Source organism: Xenopus laevis, chromosome 3L (genome assembly GCF_017654675.1).
Source record: "Xenopus laevis strain J_2021 chromosome 3L, Xenopus_laevis_v10.1, whole genome shotgun sequence".
In the NCBI taxonomy this organism is placed as follows: Eukaryota; Metazoa; Chordata; class Amphibia; order Anura; family Pipidae; genus Xenopus; species Xenopus laevis.
Genome location: NC_054375.1, coordinates 121,878,729 through 121,900,099, shown reverse-complemented (window position 1 = coordinate 121,900,099; position 21,371 = coordinate 121,878,729). Strand labels below are relative to the sequence as shown.

At 39.6% G+C, this 21,371-nt stretch overlaps 1 protein-coding gene across 5 annotated transcripts in view; it reads right to left on the bottom strand.

The window, feature by feature from the left end:
- Positions 1 to 21,371, bottom strand: part of cers3.L (ceramide synthase 3 L homeolog) — a 72,240-nt gene that overhangs the window by 6,395 nt on the left and 44,474 nt on the right. For all 5 annotated transcript variants that reach the window (XM_018250622.2, XM_041584864.1, XM_041584865.1 and 2 more), the window contains 4 exon segments: positions 13,869 to 13,987; positions 8,824 to 8,881; positions 4,041 to 4,091; positions 1,574 to 1,666 (listed from right to left, as the gene is read on the bottom strand). In XM_018250622.2, the coding sequence (XP_018106111.1) occupies positions 1,574 to 1,666; positions 4,041 to 4,091; positions 8,824 to 8,881; positions 13,869 to 13,987 (321 nt within the window).

Genomic DNA, 21,371 nt, shown 5'->3' with positions numbered 1-21,371 from the left:
ATCCTCTTCGGTAATCTTTGTGTCTTCGTCCTACCCTTTAGCTATTACCATCAATTTTGGCACAGTTGTCCGGAACTAGAAGATTGCTACAACTGTGCATGCGCCAATTACTTTCTGAAGATTACCTAAGAAAAGAAAATGGTGCCCCTGAGCTCCACTGCGCTTTCTCTGCAATGAGGGGTAATAACAGGATTAGGGGCTATTCTGGAGTTATCCCATGTGCGGGCAAGAGCAGGGAGGGGGGACTATGTAGGGTTGGAGTAGTGGGTTTTATTATATGGAGGGTTGAATTTGCCTTTAACAATACAATGGCGTGCTTAACAGGGAAACTAACAATGTTTTTTGTACCAGGTGATACAGTGAGGACCCCCAACTGTAAGTGGGCCAAATATAATCATCTGAAGGCAAAATTGCTGCACACTGGAAATTGGCACAAAAGCTCAATATTTATTGGCTTTTTCGTACAAAAAGACTGGGAAGTTTTGAGATGTGCAAACAAAATCCACATAACTTTAAGTTGCACTGAAGAAATATACGGCCCCACATTTGCAGAATATGTAGTACTAGTTCCTGGAAAATTCCCTGTAGATCCGTAACTCATGTATAAATAATGACATATAATTTCAGTTAAGACTGAACAGCGTCTAGCCAATTCATCCAGGGCATTTCAGCTATTTATTATGTTTACAATCTATTTCTGTCACACATGTATTGGGAAGCAAAAAAAAAAGGATTTTCCCCCCAATTGAAATTTATTTTCAACACAGCGGTTTTGTTTTTTTTTGATATACAAATTGTCATGGCTAATGTAGTAATGTATTGATATAAGACGTTTGTTTGCATATAAATTATGATATACGTTGCACTGTGTAATTATAAAGGATGTACATGGTATATTGTGTTAACTGGTGCACAATCCTTTAAATGAATTGTTCAGCATATGTTTCTAATATAGTTATTTAGCCAAAAATTTATAAAGGCTGGAGTGACTGGATGTCTAACAGAACAGAACACTACTTCCTTTGCAGCTCTCTTGATATCCAGGCAGTTACCAATCAATGACTTGATGGGGGGCTGTATGGGTCATAACTGTTCCTTTTGAATCTGAGCTGTATGCTAAGGATCAATTGCAAACTCACTGAAATGTTATGTCCCATGTGGCCCCCCTTACATTGACTAGAGAGCTGCAAAGCAGGAAGTTGGGTTCTGTTCTGCGAGAGCTTTTATTTTAACATTGAACATTCCTTTAAGAGATGTGGTTTGTATGATCCACAAAATAAAAAAGAATTCCGCCGGCATGCTAGAAAACAAAAGCCAGACAGATATATTATCTCTTATAAATAAGAATAAATAAATGAAAAGCAAAAACCATTTTCTTTGAATTCAGAAGTCAAACACATTGAGTGGCATGACCCTTTATATATTTCTATATAGGAATTTAGAACCGCTGTTGGAAACATTCAAAACACTTATATATATATATATATATATATATATTTATATTCTTAGTTTGTATGGTGGGTCTATACTGGAGCCCTGGGCACACTATGCTATGTATATGCTATGTACTTACTTTTCTTCTTACATCAGAGGCCACACTGAACAGGAGTGCCCAATAGAAACTCAGCTCGATCACATAATACCAGTACTGGGATGTCAGCACTTCCTGAGGGAATATAAAACACATCATAATTCTCATTCACTGGATATTCTTGAGCTCAGCACAGCAGGAACAGCATAAAGCAACGATGAATTTTACCAGTTTAAAACAAGGCACAATTATTAACAACCTCTTGTTTCTTAATAAACGTGTCCCATTTGTTATACTTTAAAACAGGATTAATGCGAGACTAAAGCAGTGGGTGGAAACACCAGCCAGTGAATAAACAGTGAGGTTTTGTGGAGTGTGTGTGACAATAACGTGTTTATCTGTTATGATCTATGATGACCCTGGACAAACAGACAACCATATATATCCTTCAGATATTTGGACGCATAAGGGTATGTAATGTGTCAACTACTTGATGTGACGGTGACTATGGTTGTGGCAAAACCACATGAAAGGAATCCACAGCGCTCTAAGCGTATACTGGCTTTCAGAGTGACATTACAGGTAAAGCAGACCAGATTCTCGGAAACGTCACAGCAATGTCATGATAATCTTTTTGGTGCCGGGATATTTATGAAAAGGGTTTACATGAGACCGGCATATGATCCTATTGAATGCTCAGAGATGAGAGACTGATCCAAGGATACAAATACTGACATCAAGACAAATGTTTGTAGTCACCGCTGAAGAGAAATGCAACAGACATGTTGTGCTTAAGGGTCAGGCCACATGAGCAGATTCGGGGAGATTAGTCGCCCCAGCGACAAATCTCCTCTTCTTCGGGGCAGCAATCTCCCCCAACTGCCTTCCCCCTGCCCTCCAACAGCTAAAATGAAAAGTGCCTGGGGGAAGCACACGCGGCACTTTGTTTTCCGAAGTCGCCCGAAGTTCGGGGAGATTGTCACCCCGAAGAAGAGGAGATTTGTCGATGGGCGACTAATCTCCCCGAATCTGCTTGTGTGGCCTGACCCTTAATGTGTCTGGCTGAAACAGACAGTAAGCTGGGACATGAACATTATTTACATAGAATTTGCTGTTAAAAATTAAACTTTGAGAAATAAAAATATGCATTTAGTTCCTCAAATCAAGCCTAATTTTCTAGATTTTAATATGCCATATATTATTTAATATGCCATATTATTTAATATATTAATTAATATGCCATATTAATTAATATGTCACATTAATTAATATGCCATATTATTTAATATGCCATAGATTTTAATATGCCATTGTGTCTTACTCCAGCATACCTGGTTAAAAGCCTCATTTTCATCCCTTTTAACATCAGTTATTGACCTGGGTAATGTGTTATATAGTGAGGTGTAATAGCCATCTACAGCTGAGCCATGTTGTGTGCCAGCATCATGCTCTATGTATGATGTGACATTCTCCCGTACGGTATCAGACCAATCTGCCCACAGGCCAGACACAAGGAAGTGGCTGTGCATGTGTATAGTCACTTTTATATTGTTACATTTATTCAGTTCTTTTCACTTCCTTAGACCGAACAACAGAAATTTCTTTTAAAAAAGATCATCTTTAATTCATCAGGATTGCAGGATTATCTGCAAAAACAGACACCCAATTTGCCATACATGCCCAGATGTAGGGCAGAAAGGCCTAAATCGGATCTGGACTGAAATTCTAAACAGGTCCTGGCATTTCAAGTACATAAAGGCCCTAACAGCCCCCAAATAGTGATTGTCTATGGCATCTTACAGTAGCCCCTCTAGCATTAGCCAGATCCTACAAATTGCCAGGTCTAAATTGACCAAATTGGATGAAATCTGGGAATTTATGGCCAGTCAATCTCTGCAGACCAAGTGAACATACTGCCACCCTGATCCAAACCTTCTTGGAAGAATGTGGTGCAATACCACACACAAAGGGGGTTATTTATCAATGTCAGAATTTATCTCATTGACCTTTTAAAGGGGTAAAACACCATTCGATTTTTTTCGGGTGTAAAAAATCGAAACAAAAAAGTACTCCAACTCAGACCTGCCGAGTTCATGTAGAAGTCAATCGGAAAAGTCCTGATCTGCTCTGGTTTTCGTGCAATAATCCAAAGATTTTGTGTTTTTCAGGCGTTGAATATGGAAAAAGTTGCAGTTTTCGGCAACAAATCCGTCACGTTATTTGGATTTTATAGGGTTTTTTTCTGAACAAGAAATTTTCAGGTAAATGTATTGATAAATAAGGGGAAAAAACCTGTGCGGATTTAGTAGCTTTCAGAAAATAATGAGATATTTTCAGATTTTGATAAATAACACCCAAAGTGTGGCACAGTGACTCTCTACAGAACTAGATCTTGCAGTACAACCAGGGAGTCTGGAGAAGTAAGCTTACAAAATGGGAGAAATGTTGCTACGAGATTTGTTTAATTTTTTACAAACTATTTTATAAACAATGCAAACTTTGTTCTCACCTGCTTTGGGTATCCAACCCATACCTCCCACACATCATGGAACCAGGGTTTCTGCAAAAGACACAAGGCACATTGATTAGGGGTCATGTCTCTTGACTGGAACACCAATAGCAGCACCTTTCTTTTTACAACCTTATAACTTATTTTCTTTTTACATCACATTTTGCTTCCTAAGAGTGTTGTAAGGCGTGAACCTACTTTTACATTTTTGCAATAAAAAAAATTACTAGTTGCGCACCAATATATATGTAACCAGCTATAAGTATCAGCTCCAACACCCCCCCCCCCCGTGTGGCACAAGCCTGAGAAATACATGCCATATCTTAGGAGAGATAAATGTCCATTGTTCAATTAAGTGGGTGACTCAGGTTGGCAAAAGAATGACGTTTCAGTTTCTCACCAATTTCCAACGTGGTAATCAGTGGACTACGGACTATTTTTATGTTCTCATTTATTTAGGCACATAATGTGGTTGTAATATTTTGAATGGCACATCTTAGCAGCAATTCAGCTCTGAGAGACCGGGATGCAACTTGTACAAAAGCAAATATAAAAGGTGCACACCTTGGGAAAACAGATATCATTAAGGGCAGAGACACACTGCTATTTCGGGATGACGCTTCGTTTTCCTAAGTTGTCTCAAGTGGAAACTTCGGGTGACTTCTTAAGCCAAATCGATCCCAGTGCCATCCCACCAGCATTTACATTCTAGCCGGCAGGAAGGCAGTTCAGGGAGATTAGTCACCCGAAAAAAAAGCGATTTATCGATGGGCGACGAATTTTTTCGAAATAGTAGCATATGTCTCTGCCCTTAAGAAAATTAGGTGTGTTTGGGTGGGGGACATCTATGATTAGCAGATCCTAATTAGATTGTTTGAACAATTACTCCGATGTTATGTGCAGGTGAATGATCAGTGGAATAAGGGGCTGCGGTTTGGGTTGCATGACTAGGAATCTAAGGGGGGGACTGACAGACTATCAATGCATTCCATTCAGCCTGTAGAAACAGGTATGTCTGTGTAAAACAAAAATACATTAATTTCTGAAAGGTTAGATAGTGTTTATGCACCTGAATAAGCCCAACTAAATGTGCTCATGCTCAAAAGGGGAGTAGATTTTACCTGAGAAGATAACAGTGACTTCATACTTTTTCATTTAAATATTGTCAGTAACCCCTTGCTATTCACATGAGCTGACCATATACATGTTTTAAAGGAAAACTATACCACCAAAATGAACACTTAAGCAACAGATAGTTTATATCATATTAAGTGGCATATTAAAGAATCTTACCAAACTGGTCTATAAATATATATAAGTAAATCTTGCCCTTTTACATCTCTTGCCTTGAGCCACCATTTTGTGATGGTCTGTGTGCTGCCTCAGAGATCACCTGACCAGAAATACTACAGCTCTTACTGCAATAATTGGCTCATGTGACCTAACAAGTACGGTTTGTTGGTATGTTTGTGTGCAAAGTGAAGCGTACAATCCCAAGGGGATGGCCCTTATTTTTTAAAATGGCAATTTTCTATTTGTGATTACCCAATGGCACATACTACTAAAAAAGTATATTATTATGAAAATGGTTTATTTATATGAAGCAGGGGTTTACATACGACCTGTTTTATACAATATCTTTTTATAAAGACCTACATTGTTTGGGGGTATAGTTTTCCTTTGAATAGTTTTAGGAGATTGTTAATGCCTGCATAAAACATTTTCACTTTTTTTAACTGAAACACGATGTGTGCTTCTCACCCAAGTGCAAAATAGCAAAAAAGGGTACAAGGACTTTGCATTAAAAAAGGCTACGTCCATATAAACTCCGGTGTTACCGGCCAATAGGTGCAAAGTAAAACCAAAGTCTTCAGATCTGCCTTTGTCCAATGACTAAGGCAGGTCACTTTGTCTCCGAGTTCCCCAGCTGAAAGGCCTGCAGGAAGCAAGGGTCTTCAGAACCCCTTCGTCGCAACGCTAGGGGGTCCCTTCCTTCTTCCACCCCAAGCCATAATGCATATGAGGGATCAGGGACACCAATGGCCCTACAAAGAGGACCCAATGTCTTGTGTGCCCACAATTGGGCTGGATTTTAAGGGGAAAACATCTTCCCCCCTAGTCCAGTGCATGTGACCGAGGTGTCTGTTGAACCAATCCAAAAAGATAAAAAGTGCCAGGTGACCCACAAGGGGTATACATAAATAAAGGAGAATTAAAAAAGTGTAGCCAGTGTTCTGCCCCAGCCTAACATTTTCACCACTGACGTAGCGGTCAGTAGGATGCTGGATGGAAAGGATCAGTGGTACTGAGGGGAAGACATATTTAATTGTTAAGAATATTTAACAACGATTGCACAATCCAACAAGATGTCATTTGTACATCATCAATTACATTTTCTGACAAATAAGCGGATCTTGCTCTTTTTTTCCCCTGTCCATTCAGTCCTAATGGAGTGAACATAACTTAATAAGAGGCACTGGTGTTGCTTTAGGGCTTCCAGGACATTGCGTTCACTACTACACCACGTGTCTTTAAAAGGTCTGATAACCGCGCTATGCTTGAGTCAGATCTGCAAGTAAATAATGGGAATAGGCCCAGGTCATTTGAGGTGACAACTGTGTCAGAGGGGCTCTATAATCAGAAAATCTTCTAGTAATTTTATTTGTACTTGTGTACCGGTAGAAACAAAAGAATCACAAGATATAAGTAGAGAACACACTTTTGTTCTGCAGGACACGTGCAATATTATTAGCATTAGTAATAGCTCTTATCACATGTAGCTAGAAAATTAGTGCTATTTGTCAAACAGTATGATTTCAAGCATAAATAGGTCGTTCAATTTTTAGTATGTTAAAGTATGGATAATTCTAAGCAACTTTTCAATTGGCCTTTATTGTTTCAAATGGGGGTCACTGACCCCAACTAACAGCAAATGCTGCATAATGCATCTATAAAATCTATCGTTATTGCTACTTTTGATTACTTATCTTTCTATTCAAGCCCTCGCCAATTCAATTTCGAGTCTCTTATTCAAATCAATGCATGGCTGCCAGGGTAATTTGGAGCCTAGCAACCAGATTGCTGAAACTGCAAACTTCAGAGCTGTCGAATAAAAATCGAAATAACTCAAAAACCAACCACAAAAAATAAAAACCAAATGCAAATGGCCTTAGAATATCATTCTCTACATCATACTAAATGGCAATTTAAAGGAGAGCAACCCCAATATGTATTAAATGTACTGGACTTAAACCAGCACAGGTTATGACACAGCAGACCCAGTAGTTGCTGAGGGGCCCATGAGGGGGTCTGGGCTGCCAGGGCACAAATCCAGTCCATATAAAGATGCAGGCCCCTTATTTATGTCACTGCAGTAGCCCCAATGCATCGCTCCCACTGCATTCTGGGATCCAACTCATCATGAAAACAGGATCCTATGTAATGTTCCCAATATAAAGCACACCCAGTTGCGTATCTGACTTATTTGATTAGCCTAAAATGCATTATTCTGCAACTTCTTCCAACCTTTCAGTTTTAGTGAAAATAATTGTATAGTGCAAAGAGACTCTTAACGATTTTATAGGTGCCAGGTGCGCCCTATTGACTCGGCACAACTAAATTAGATCACAACCACAGAACTGTCTGTACTGTACGTGAGGCCTAAGAACAGGACACGTAAGTTCTAATTTGCTGCCTAGAAGATATTCATAATACCCTATGGACTCATGTAAGTGCATTTTGTCCCCTGTTCAGTTCAAGAAGGACAAACACAAATGCTAAGGTCAAACAAATCTCCTGCTGTAAGAGTTAAAAGTTAAACATAACATAATCTTGCTGTGATTGTGGGCTGTGACCAAGTAGAGTGATGAAAGACATATCACAACTATTTGCTTTGCCAGAAAGGAATAACAAGGTCACACAGTGAGTGATGATACATACATAATGCACTCTGTCATTTTATGGATACCGGGAGACCATGGGATTAAAAAAACAAAATAAATACTATATGTACATTTTGGTGGTAGAACTCGCATAGACAGAGCTGAGTCACAAAACTTTGATTGGCTGCCTAAAAAACAAATGAGCAAACACTCTCCCGATCTTACAATGTGGCCAGCAAGCATTTGGCTGAGGCTGTATAGAGCAAAATGTGAGCATTATTTAAGGCTTAAGGCAAATAGATAACATTTGTGGATAACATACAGATTTTAATTGTATTTACACATAACTTTAAAATAATCAAAAATGTTTAATAAATAGAATAAATTGTAAAGTTTCTCAGTTTATATCAGGAAAACTCAGATGGCACTCAATACAGCAATTATGCTAAATAATTTGAATGCTTTATCACCAAACAACGTTTCTACGGTTCCTCCCCTTTCTTTATTGCTTTGAACCCCCGAAACAGTTGAGTGGAGATCTCCATAAAGCATGAAAAGTATTTAGCGCAATTGGTATTGTGAGTGCCATCTGAGTTTTCCCAATACATGATGACTTACAAAACTTTTGAGCTGCAGAGCTTCCAGATTGAGTACCACGTTACACTTTACACTGAAGGAATTTTGTTGTCTATTACTACAAGGTTACTTGTAATGTTTCTTAGAATCACATGCTTTAGGCAACAGAAAAAAAAAATTGGGGGGTGGAGTTCCCCTTTAAGGAGGTAAAAAAGCAACATGAGCCTGATTTCCTTCTGGTATTCCACATCAAGATCCCAAATGATATTACTGTTTTCTGATCGGTAAGTAATGAGAAAATATTTTTTCCAGAAATATGAACTCACATCATAGAGCACTGCCACTCCTCCAACCAGGGCGCACAGGTAAAAGATGAATCGCCAACTGCAAAGCAAAAGATTAGCGTTAGTTAATGGATAGAATGTTTTCAACAGCACGTTGAACTCATTTACTACCAAGGGGATGCTGGGAACTGTAGTTTTAACAGAAAGCTGACGCAATGCAGGCAACCCTAAGGCATAATACCATCCAAAATAAAAATCTACAATATAAGTATATATATTATAAATATATATCATTATAAATAGGCACCTTGTACAAGTCATCATTAAAGGGGTGGTTCCCCTTTAAGTTAACTTTTAGTACGTTATACAATGGTCAGTTCTAAGCAACTTTACAATTGACCTTTATTTTATTTTTTTGAATGATTTGCCTTCTTCTTATGACTCTTTCCAGCTTTCAAATGGGGGTCACTGATCCCATCTAAAAAACAAATCTATTGTAAAATCTATTGTTATTGATGCTTTTTGTTACTTTTCTTTCTATTCAGGCCTCTCCTATACATATTCCAGTCTCTCATTCAAATCAATGCATTGTTGCTAGGGTAATTTGGATCCTAGCAACCAGATTGTTGAACTTGAAAACTGGAGAGAGCTGCTGAAAAAAAAGCTAAATAACTCAAAAACAATAATAAAAACCATTTGCAAATTGTCTCAGAATGTCAGTTTCTACATGATACAAAAAGTTAATTCAAAGGTGAAAAAAACCCTTTAACGCCCACCACCAAATTCCTTTGTCTAGGGGCATTATGCGGGTTAAGTTTAATAACACATAGTTACATAGTTTACATGGCAATGATTGGTACACACTGTACTTTACCATTTACACAGGCAAACAAAAGTTCTGGTGTGTGTGAAGCCGCTGCACCCAGTGACAACACCACAGTCTTTACATGTGGCCTCTAATCGAATCCCGTGACAACATGTGAACAAACTCACACACTCCTCCCAGCCACACACCCATCTGGAGAACTGACACTTCTGCATCAAACCCGTAACAGTGCGGCAATGAGAGCATCTTTTGGGGTAAATCAATTACAGAAGAGTTATACAAGATTGGCTATCTTGATAACACTAGAGGCAAAAAAATATATTATGAAAATAAAAAAATATAATGCAGTGTTGTCCTGCACTGGTAAAACTACTGTGTTTGATATGAAACACTACTATAGTTTATATAAATAAGCTGCTGTGTAGCAATGGGGGCAGCCATTCAAAGGAGAAAAGGCTCAGGTTACACAGCAGATAACAGATGAGCTCTGTAGAACATAATATCTGTTCCTGTGCCATATAGCCTTTTTTCCGTCATTGCTATACAGCAGTTTATTTATATGAACTATAGTAGTTTTTCTGTAACAAACAGGCCAGTTATACCAGTGCAGAGCAAGTACATGATATATGTGTCCATCATAACTGCCCTTAGACCAGGGGTCACCAACCGTTTTTACCCGTGAGCAACATTCAGATATAAAGAGAGTTTGGGAGCAGCACAAGCATGAAAAACATTTCACTACACCTCTCTATTCTCTCACTAGCACAATTCTGTATACCACTAGTGGGAATTTCCCTCTTTTGTGTGGCAAGATTGAGTAACCGCCAATCATAACCCTGGAAAAAAAAACCTCCATACTCTTAAAAGGATCTGCAAGGGAGTACACATAGCACACTGCTTATAGGGATCTACTAACATTAATCATGTCTAGCTTTACCACATCCCCACATAGGATTAAGATCAGTTCCTGGGAATCTGCTTCTAAAACAAGTGCCGTTTTCCCCCTGGTGCTAGTAATTACAGTCACTAGAGAGCTCAGACTGGCTCTAATTATACAGCAAACCCTTTATTCCTTTCTGGTGTTAGCTCTACAATCTGACTTATTGCACCTATACCATTATACTATCAAACTTGGGTCCTCACCACAGCCATGTTCAGTAAGTTTGCCATAGCCAGAAGAATGCAGGGAACAGAGCAGGGACATGATAATAAAGAGGCAGAATAGCAGCTGCTGGGGTACTGTCCCCATTCAATATATGTTTAAAGGAGAAGGAAAGTCGTTTCACACTTGGGGGCGCCAAATGTAAGGCACCCCCAAGTGAATGTATTTACTTACCTGAAACCCCAGGCCGGTGCTACTATCAGCAGAAAACGGCACCAGCCCGGGGTTATTCCAGCGAGCACCAGAGTGATCCTCTTCCGGCTTCTTCTTTCTTCAAATTTCCTGGGGCAGACGCATGCGCAGTAGAATGAAATAGCCGTCTTTTAAGTTAAAGTTTGGCTTTTCACTCTAACCTGCATGCACAGCCGTGAGAAGAAGCTAGAAGAGGATCAATCACCCCGTGGTGCTCAATGGAATAAGCCCGCGCCGTTGCAGTTTTCTGCTGATAGGAGCACTGGCCCGAAGTTTAAGGTAAGTAAAAACATTCACTTGGGGGTGCCTAACATTTGGCACCACCAAGTGTGAAATGACTTTCCTTCTCCTTTAATAAACAGGTCTAAAAAAAGATTATTATTAGCATTGAATGTCTTTGTGTAGACTCCCTTTGTGCCCTGTGGTCCCATTTGCAAGGGTAGTGCATAGAAAATTACATAAGCTGCCAAGGAACCCATTATGCTAGATAACCTACCACTGCTGGGGTTTTAGCCTCCCTAATAAGAAAATGGATTTCTGTTTCTATGATATACCCCCTAATGGGTCTAACGGCAGTAGTCCACCATGAGTTTTGATGGAGGGAGAGCAAAGGTTTTATTATGGCAGGGAAGAAATAAGGGCAAGGTCATTCCAGACATTAAGAAATCAGCACACAGTATATCTATAAATGAGCCAATTTTAACTAGGATATTGGTAAACGTGGCCCATTGACTGACGCAATAACAAACTGTAATACTGTAAACTGTAATAAACAGTAGCAATAACAATAACTGTGTAGCCTTACAGAGCACTTGTTTTAGATGGGGTCAGTGACTCCTATTTGAAAGCTTGAATGAGTCAGAAGAAGGTAAATAATTAAAAAAAATGTTTTAAAAAATGACAACTAAATGAAAAGTTGCTTGAACTGGCCATTCTAGAACATACTAAAAGTTAACTTAGTAACTGACTAAGTACTCAGGGGGCAGCAAACACATAGGGCAAAGGGAGATACTGTTCCTTTTTTTAAATAATGTACAATAAATATCACATTTTTATTTTTGGTGCCCAATACTCCTCTTTTTGTACTTCATGAAGAGACCACAGTAATTCTGCATTATCAAATCATGGATTCAGCTAGTAAAGCCTAATACAGTGCTTACAGTTTATAAAATGCACTATTGCTTAATGTAATGCCCCTTTAATCTACATGCTTCAGAGTGAAGGGGCCCTCCCACTGAATCTCAGTGAATGAGGCCATAGGGATGATGGTGACATGCTGTTTTCCTATCCAGGGCCAAAGCTATTTTCAGTTGCTGGGGGTGGCTGGGCTGATTCAGAAAACTGAGTAAATTCACCGTCACTGCATGTTGTAGTCTGGCAGCCTCTGTGCAGTCAGTGCCAGGATTGGCCTTTTCTGTGCAGAAGAGATGCTATCATTAGATACTCTGCACAGACAAAATACATGCTTCCAAAATAATTTTCCTACTAAAATTAAATAACTGCCTACAGATGTGATTCTGTACAGAACAGAAATGCTGCATTGCTTTCAGATGATTTCAAGAAGTGGGTTCATTATTAATCAGAAATTAATTATTCAAAATTACAGTTGGAAAATACTATATTAGCCATGACACTTGCACTACCACTTCCTACCAGTTTCATTTGGCAGCATATGTTTTCCATAGGCTGTAACAGAACAGCACCATGGTCTAAGCTGTGCAGCTGTATGCCAGTCAATTTAACCAATCATGATTGGTACCACTCCATAAATTAGTACTCATCTTTTAGGATATAACATGAATGCTATTTGAATTGGGGAGCAAGGATTCAGACAAAGGATAGTGCTCAGCTCTGCTGCCAGGCACTACCGCTCCCTAGGGCTGAATGGCGTTCACGCAAAGCAGTCAAACACATTCTGAAAAATGAATACAGGTATCAAATTTGATTTGTCAGTTTGTTAAAAATGCATAAAACTGCTGGAAATCCTGTATTCCACAGCTCTTAACACAAGATCCAGTGACTGGATCAATTGCAATCTTGGATGAATTCAATGGACGAGTGTCTATTTTTTTTAACCTAATTTACTATGTAACTATGGGCAGGCACATGCTTAGGGCACAATGCAGTGGGGGGGGGGGCATAGTTCTGATCAGCAGAGAGACCACCAGGCAGGTCCGGACTGAGAATTAAAATAGGCCCTGGCATTTTAGGTACACATAGGCCCAATCAGCCCACATAGAGGCCCAAACAGCCCCCACCAGCCCACTAAATACTGACTTTCTATGTGACCTTATAGCAGCCCCTCTGGCATTTGCCAGAACCCACAGATTTCCAGTCCGGGCCTGCACCAGGAGGCATGGGGGCGCACTGGGCCAAGTACTGCATTTGGTACTGCTACTACCTGGCAAACTCCCAGAGAATACAAACTCCAATATGGCAATTGGAGCAGTCCTTGAATCAGCAAAATGCAACAGCTCTGTCCAACTGGAGGCCTGATGGGTGAATTAATTTTACTTTTATGACCCCACCCAGTACATAAGGTCTACTGATGTATATTTAACAACCTCAATGTGCTCATATAATCTAACCTGCAAACAATGGGTATAATGAGTAATAATCAAATGACATGAAAAGAGTTGGACAGCAATAAAAAGAAATTTGTGTTTTTCTTTTTCATTTCCTGAATAATAAAAGAAATCCCCTGCTGTATCTGCCAATAAACTTTGTTTGCACAGAACAGATGTTCACTATATTATTCTTCTATACCTATTGTACTACTACAAGGCTTCAGCTAGGTGTTCTAATTCCGCAACATCTGAAACATGGTTGGTTGGCTGGTGTATATCACACCATGCATTACTCATTCACCCACATGGCTGTGAAGAATACCAGAGAGAACTTCCTCACCAAGATTCCTGGAATTTCTTTAGAACAGCAGGACGGTCCTGGTTACGCCTCCTTCTGAACCAGCGCTCTACTTGTATAGATGTACGGTTGCTTTTCTTAGCCAAGCCATAAATTTCTTCCTGCACAAAAGAATATAATGAGTGGTTATTTGTTCCTGTACTTTAAGATATTTATCAAATGGAAATATTATCCAGTTTTAGGGTAGCATGGTAGTTCGAAATTAATTTTTGGCCTGTTCAGCTCTTACCTAATAAAATGCAGATATTGCTTCAATAATACAAAACAGACACATTGGAAAGCCAGAAAAAAATACCATTCATTTATGCAGGGCTTAGAAAACCTCAACCTGCAATATAAAATGAAAACTCGGTACTGACCCCATTCATTAATTTATTAATGTTATGTACCCTCATATGTAATATGGTATGTAGAGTAGAGGCATACTTAGTAGTAATATTAGTAAGGAAGAAATTTATGATGTCCATGAACTCCAACTCAGACTTGCAGATATGCAGCATTTTGCCCTGATCCAACTGGCAAGATCCTGAATCACATTCACTTTCTCTCTTGGAGATGGAGTTGAATTTGAATTAGGGATGGCACCGAATCCCCTATTTTAGGATTCAGCTGAATCCAGAATACTTTGCAAAAGATTCGGCCGAATACCAAACCAAATCAGAGCCCTCATTTGCATATGTAAATTAGAGAGATTAGGGGAAAGAGAACTCTCCGTGTAGTGCATGGTTAAAAAAAATTGACTAACTTGTTTGTGTGACAAAAAAAGTCACATTTTTTTTTGGCCTGGATTCGGTTCGGCCAGGCACTTGGATTTGGCCGAATCCAAATCTTGCTGAATCTTGGCCGAATTCCGAACCAAATCCTGGATTCAGTGGATCGGAAGAAAATCAACTTAAACGAATAGAGAATCTAAATGAACAGAAAATTGGAAAGATTCTAGAATGGTGTTGTATCCTTTAAAAAAAAATATTAAATTTAGTTTTGTTGCACGAAAATTGCAGTTCCATCATAACCAAGTTACAGTCAATGTCCATTCTCTTTTAGAATCAGATAAAAGCAGAAAAAGACAAAACACAGATGTGCAGGAATTAACCAGCCTTATTTTGCTCAGAGTTCTTAGGGACAGCTAGCAGTGACTGGCAGAGTAATTGGGACATTAGCTGTGGAAGTTTGCCAATGAGAGCTATGGATTTAGGAACCAAAATTTATTTGGCTAATTTAATGGCGTTATAACTGCTTTTGCATCTATAACATGTGTCTTTTTAGCATTGATTCATTATAGGCCCATCGCAGACCCTACCCATACAGAGCCTCAAAATACCAAAAAATAATAGCGAGGGGGAATTAAATGTGATTCTTAGTACCATGGGCAAAACACCTACAAATCTCGTTGTATTCACAGAGGGAAAAACGCAGTGTCACAGGCCCTAAAGCCACAGTCACACGTGGTGTATCTTGTACTGCTCTCTGCCTGCAGGTAGTAATCAGACAGAGATACCTGGATCTGATCTAGTCAGCAGATCCCTGTAGCTGCACTGAGCATGGCTTTGGCCTCAGCGCAGCAACACAAACAGAGATCAGCCCGAAAATGCCTGTTTTCGCATTTATTGGGCTAATCTCCTCTCCATGTAGCTGCAACATGGAGACGTAGATTAGATTGGATCATCTTTTCTCCACCTAATAACAAACTGCAGAAAAGAGCAGGATACACCATGTGTAGGCTAAGGGATTTGTCATTACTATGAAAATACCTCTAGGAGTGGCATAAATAGAGACCCATGGGTCCAGGTGCAGGTTCTGGAACTGGGCCCAGTGCTGCGGCAACCCTGGTGCCAGATATTTATAGCACTGGATATCCCTAGACCCCACACCAAGTAACACCAGGACCTCTATAAAATCATAATCCCTCAACCCGTGCGTATAAATTCATGACTTGGATTGTTAATATTGCACTGTTCTTAAACATCTAATAAGGAAGAATACATTCTTTTTGCCCATGGTAACCACATGGGCCCTGATGCAGTCGCATCCCGTGAATCCCCTTTAGTTATGTCGGTGGTACATAGCGAGTTTCCATTTTTTTTTTTAAATATTTGTATATATTGGTTATTTTGCCTTTAATAATTTTTTCCAGTCATTTAAATGGGTTTGTTTACCTTTAAATTCACTTTTAGTATGATGTAGAGAGTGATATTTGAAGATAATATTAAATTGGTTTTCATTTAATTATTATTTATGGTTTGAGTTATTTGGCTTTTTAATTAAGCAGCTCTCCAGTTTGCAATTTCAGCAATGGTTGCTAGGGTCCAAATTCCCCCAGCAACCATGCTTGAATAAGAAACTGGAATATGAAATGGAGAGGGCCTAAATAGAAAGATGAGTAATAATAATAATAATAACAAAAGTGTAGACTTATAGAGCATTTTGTAAAAAAAAAAAAAAAGAAGTCAATTGAAAAGTTGCTTAGAATTAGCTATTCTATATCAGAGAAAAAGTTAACTTGAAGGTGAACCACCCCTTTAAGTAAGTGTGTGTTATTCAGTTTACCTAACTAGAATATTCCAAAGTAATAACCACTAAAATCTAGGTTCCTGCCAGTCTACTTCCCATTTGGCATTTGAGATGTTACATTGGGATGATGCAGAACAGAAAGGCAAACAAAAATACAAATATATGCAAATGCACTGCATTAAGTTAAAAATACACCTTGGCTAAACATCAGCACAATAAATAGGACTTTTGTCTATTCTTTAAATTAAATATATATTTGATGTACTTTCATAAGTACAGTATATACATTTATTTCTATCCATGGGCACTGCCAACAGTAAATAGGATACCAGAAATGTTTCCAAAGTTTGAGCTACCATATCTGCTGGTTGCATAAAAACCAGGGGTACTGCCAAACACAGCCTCGTGTAGGCTGCCAGACCACATTGGGGCTACCAAATGAACAATCACAGCACTTATTTTAAAAGGAAAATGTAATATAAGCTTCAGCATACTGAAGTAAGACACTTTCTAAATACAATCAATTAAACATTCTGTACAATTTCTGAAATAAGAAAGTTTATCTTCACTATTCCTCTCTTGGCATCTGTTTCTCTTCATTCTGTCTTCATGCAGGAGTTCGGAGTCAGATATTTATTGACAGTTAGATCCAATATATCTTATAGGGGGGCTCCTTTTGCCTAGAAGGTGTATTAGAGCTCACTCTATTAAGATCCCCAGAAATCCTGTCTCTCTACATGCAGGATTTATGCAAAAGGCAGTTATTTTGTTTGTACTGGAACCACTTATTTGAGTGAGCTCTAATTCATCTGCTAGGAAAGGAAGCCGCCCCTATAAGATATATTGGATCTAGCTGTCAATGACATCCAACTGCTGCATGAAGAGAAACAGATGCTGAGAGAGAAATAGTGAACATAAACTTGATTATTTCAAAAACAATGCAGAATATTTAATATATTGTATTTACAATGTTTTCTTATTTCAGTATGCTATAGCTATATAAAATTTTCATTTTCGCGATAGTTCCCCTTTAACTAGCCTGGAAAATTTTTTATGCTGGTGTTGCTCCCCGACTCTTTTACATCTGAATGTGGCTCACTGGTAGAAAAAAAAAAAAAGGTTGGAGACCCCTGCCCTAAGGGATTTTAGAAAATGGTTTGTTAGAGTAGCGTGGTTTCCTTTCAGTAAAATAAGATATGTCTGTGTAAAATGATTTAGAATTATATCTATATCTGGAAGTTCAGATGACTAAAACGGGGGAAGGATGTCCCTGCCTGTAGAGCTTAATGGGTGGGTGAATCACAGGCACAAATAGGAGGACATTTAAAGTGCTGCTAGTCATATTAAAGTATTTTATTTTATGTTTGTTATCAATCTGCAGTGAAACCCATAGTCTACTCTCTAATCCATATTACCAGTGCTATACAGGAAAATTCTGAGCTATTTGATTGTTATATTATATACATAGAGTCCAAGCTGATCCAATTACTGCCTTCTGAGTCTATATTTAAAAAAAAGGGATGTTACTTCCACCTACAAAGGTAATAGAGCTTGACATGGTCTAAACTGTTTCTTTACATATAAGCTTTGATCTGCCCATACACACAGGTGTGGCTGTTCAAGCCTCCCATAGATCAACACGAGCTTGTGTGGCACATCGGGTCTTCTGCCTCAGGCAAAATCCACATGCGATGACAGGAACCTCTGCATTGAAGACAATTCAGATTGCCCACAACAGGAGAAAATATGGTCAGATAGCGTGATTAAAATTAACCCTTCTAAAGCCTTCTTGCTCATAGCATTACAGATCTGTAGCTTTAAGTGCCAGGTTCTGCGATACACCCAGAGGCAACTCGTGTAACTGGGGCATTGTCTGCAGTAACAAAGAGGCACTTATAGTTGGCGTAAACAACGAGAGGTTCCTACAGCTAAAACACAAAGGAGGTTTTGAGTTCAAGATTAAAAGAGAAAAAAAATGGAGCTGTTGGTGCCTACCAGATTGAGAGATAAGATTCCCGCCTACATGGCACATTTTATATGTGGCATGGCATGTCTTCATAAGGGTTTTAACTCAAAACTAGTTGAAGAAAGTGGGAAATTGAGAAAAAAAGAAAGGCTATTCCCAGCCATATCTATCAGAGGGAAGATGTGAACTACGGCAAGTGCATCAGCATAGGTTGGATATCTGTGCCGTGACTTGAATAAACATCCTCCCCGAAGGGGCACCTCCATGGCTGCTGTAAGATGCCATAGACATTATTGATTGGGCTGGTGTGGGTCTGTTTGGGCTTCTGTGTACCTGAAATACCAGCACCTATTTTGAATTCCAGGTAGGGTTGCCGTCTGGCCAGTATTTTATCAGCCTGGATGGTAAAAATGATGCTTGATGACAATGTTATTAATAGGGAAAAAACATAGAAATATATCAAGGCCGTTTTTTGCTCCAGAAAAGGTGGCAACCCTAATTCCAGGACATGATGCTAAGGGTACATCAGTCTGGCTTACTTTATTTTAACTGATTGTATGCTTTTTTTGTACATACACAATGAGCCAGGGCCAAAACTAGGGGTAGGCAGAAGAGGCATATGTGTCTCGGGCACAACAGAGGATGGTTGCTGGACACGTACCTCTTCTGCTTGTATTCTCCTGGGTTTAAGCACCTAAGCCTGTCGCTAGCAGATGTGTTGCTGTCTTGCTGAAGCGGGATCCAATGCACAAAGGGCTTGTAGAGACTGGGGAAATTGGGGGAGTGGGCCTAGGGAACTTCATGCTTAGACCGATCAATGCAGTGCATAGAAATGGTGTGCTTATTATAATCCGCACAGTAAATTATTTTTTATAAGGCAAGTCAATGTTTGCATTCATTTAGGGAGGGGGCAAGAGCTTGCTAAGAATTCACAGAAAGAACTAAATATATAACAGTAAAAGCAACAATATCATTGTCACACAATTGAACCATGGCAGCAAATAAAAGCATGTAGAACTAGAAATTACAATTTAAAGGGCTTGTCATATCCTGGAAACAGATGATACTTTTAATTCAGACATGACTTTGTGAGCTGCTAATTTTAAAGAAAAAGTCAGAAGCAGATCAGCTTCAACTGCACACACTTCGGTTAACAGATAGCTAGGAACAATATAGAAACAGTCTAACATGGTTGCTTCCAACCCTGCTGAACTACTCTGCTTTTATTAACTGATACATACAAACAGCGTCATGATTGCAGGGGCACTCTGGAGTGGACTTTATACAAATACTGTATAAGTGGCAATACATGGTACAGTCATATCAGTTCAGTTTGTTTAGGCTGACAGCCTGAGTGATCACAACAGCAGGAAGTGAAGAGGATCTCCGTTTCCTGTTGATTTCCTTATCTGTCAATTCAGCATGCACTGGCCATGATGGTGCATAGGCAGATTATAATTTAAAACCTGCCTGTTATCCAAGGTATACAGAAATCAGTGGGGTATCAGGGCCAGCAAACGTACCTAAATGTTAAATGTACTGGACCTTTCCTCTGTTCAGACTGAAAATCCAGTCTAGTGATGTATTTATCTGGTGCATGGAGGAGGTCACTCACAGAGACTGAGGGACTCCACCTCCACTATTATCTAATTGATCGGTTTACAGGCCGAACATTCAGTGCAACTGGACAATCCACAAGCGAAGCACAACCATATACACACCAGCTGGCCGCACAGGATTCACCATGTCTTTGCCAGCTTAATTACCACTGTTTAGATCTATGGTAAATGCATCAGGGAATACTAACAATATAGCTTCGGTCATTCATATAGAGATGGAACCAACATTACGGCAGAGACACACATGGAGATTTGGGGTGATTAGTCGCCCAGCGACAAATCGCCTCTTCTTCGGTGACTAATCTCCCTGCAATGCCTTCCCATCGGCTAGTATGTAAATCGCTGGCAGGATGGCACTCGGAGTGCTTAGTTTTCCCAAGTCAATTTAGATTCTAGGCGGTGGGAAAGCAGTTCAGGGAGATTAGTCGCCCGAAGAAGAGGCGATTTGTCTCTGCCCTTATTAGTGCATCAGGAGCTCACAGAGAGCTATTAGTTGCAGTCAGGGCCGCCATCAGGGGGGGACAAGTTTCCCGGGCCCAGGCATGAAGGAGGGCCCGGCAGTGCTGCAGTTTAGAAAGAGCTGGGCCCCCCTTGCCAGCGCTGAAGATCTTGCGGCCAACCAAACAGCCGAAAATGTGGAAGTGCCGAAAGGCCGAACTCCCGAAGCGGCGAAAAGACCCGAAGTCACGAAAATAGCTGAAGTCCCGAAGCGGCAAAAAGATCTGAAGTCACGAAAACAGACGGAATTTAAGTCCTGAATCGGCGAAAAGACCAAAGTCACGAAAGGATGCGAAGTTGAAGTCCTGAAGCCACGAGTTCAATTCTACTGAACACCAATTTGTGTTTTGTATTTTTTAATCCCCTGGCCACCAATGTATTATTTTAATATTCTATAGGCCCCTGCCACCAATGTTTTTTTAAAAAAATATTTTTTGGGACCCCATTTTTAACTTTTAAGGGGGGGGGGCCTGGCACCAATGCTTTTTAAAAAAAACTTTATGGGGGGCCCTGGCGCCAATGTTTTTTTTTTTAAACTTATAAGGGGGCCCTGACCATCAATAGCTTTTTATAACTTGTGTGTGGGGGGTTACTTTTTTAGTGGTCTTTTAACTGTGATGTGGAGTGGGCGGGGTCTGGGCGGGGCTTGGGCACCAGGGTGGCCCCGTGATTTCTAATGGCGGCCCTGGTTGCAGTAGGCGCAAGGATGAGGCTGTGGAAGTCAATTACATTACGATTAAATATTTAGAGCTGGTGCCAGTGCTGCCAAAATCAGCTCCCAATAATATATTTGAATGACTGTTCTTAATTCCATATTCAGAAGTAAGAACTGGCTCAGTCGCAACACAAAACAAATGAGTTTAATGCAAACATGATCTCACATGCTGTAGC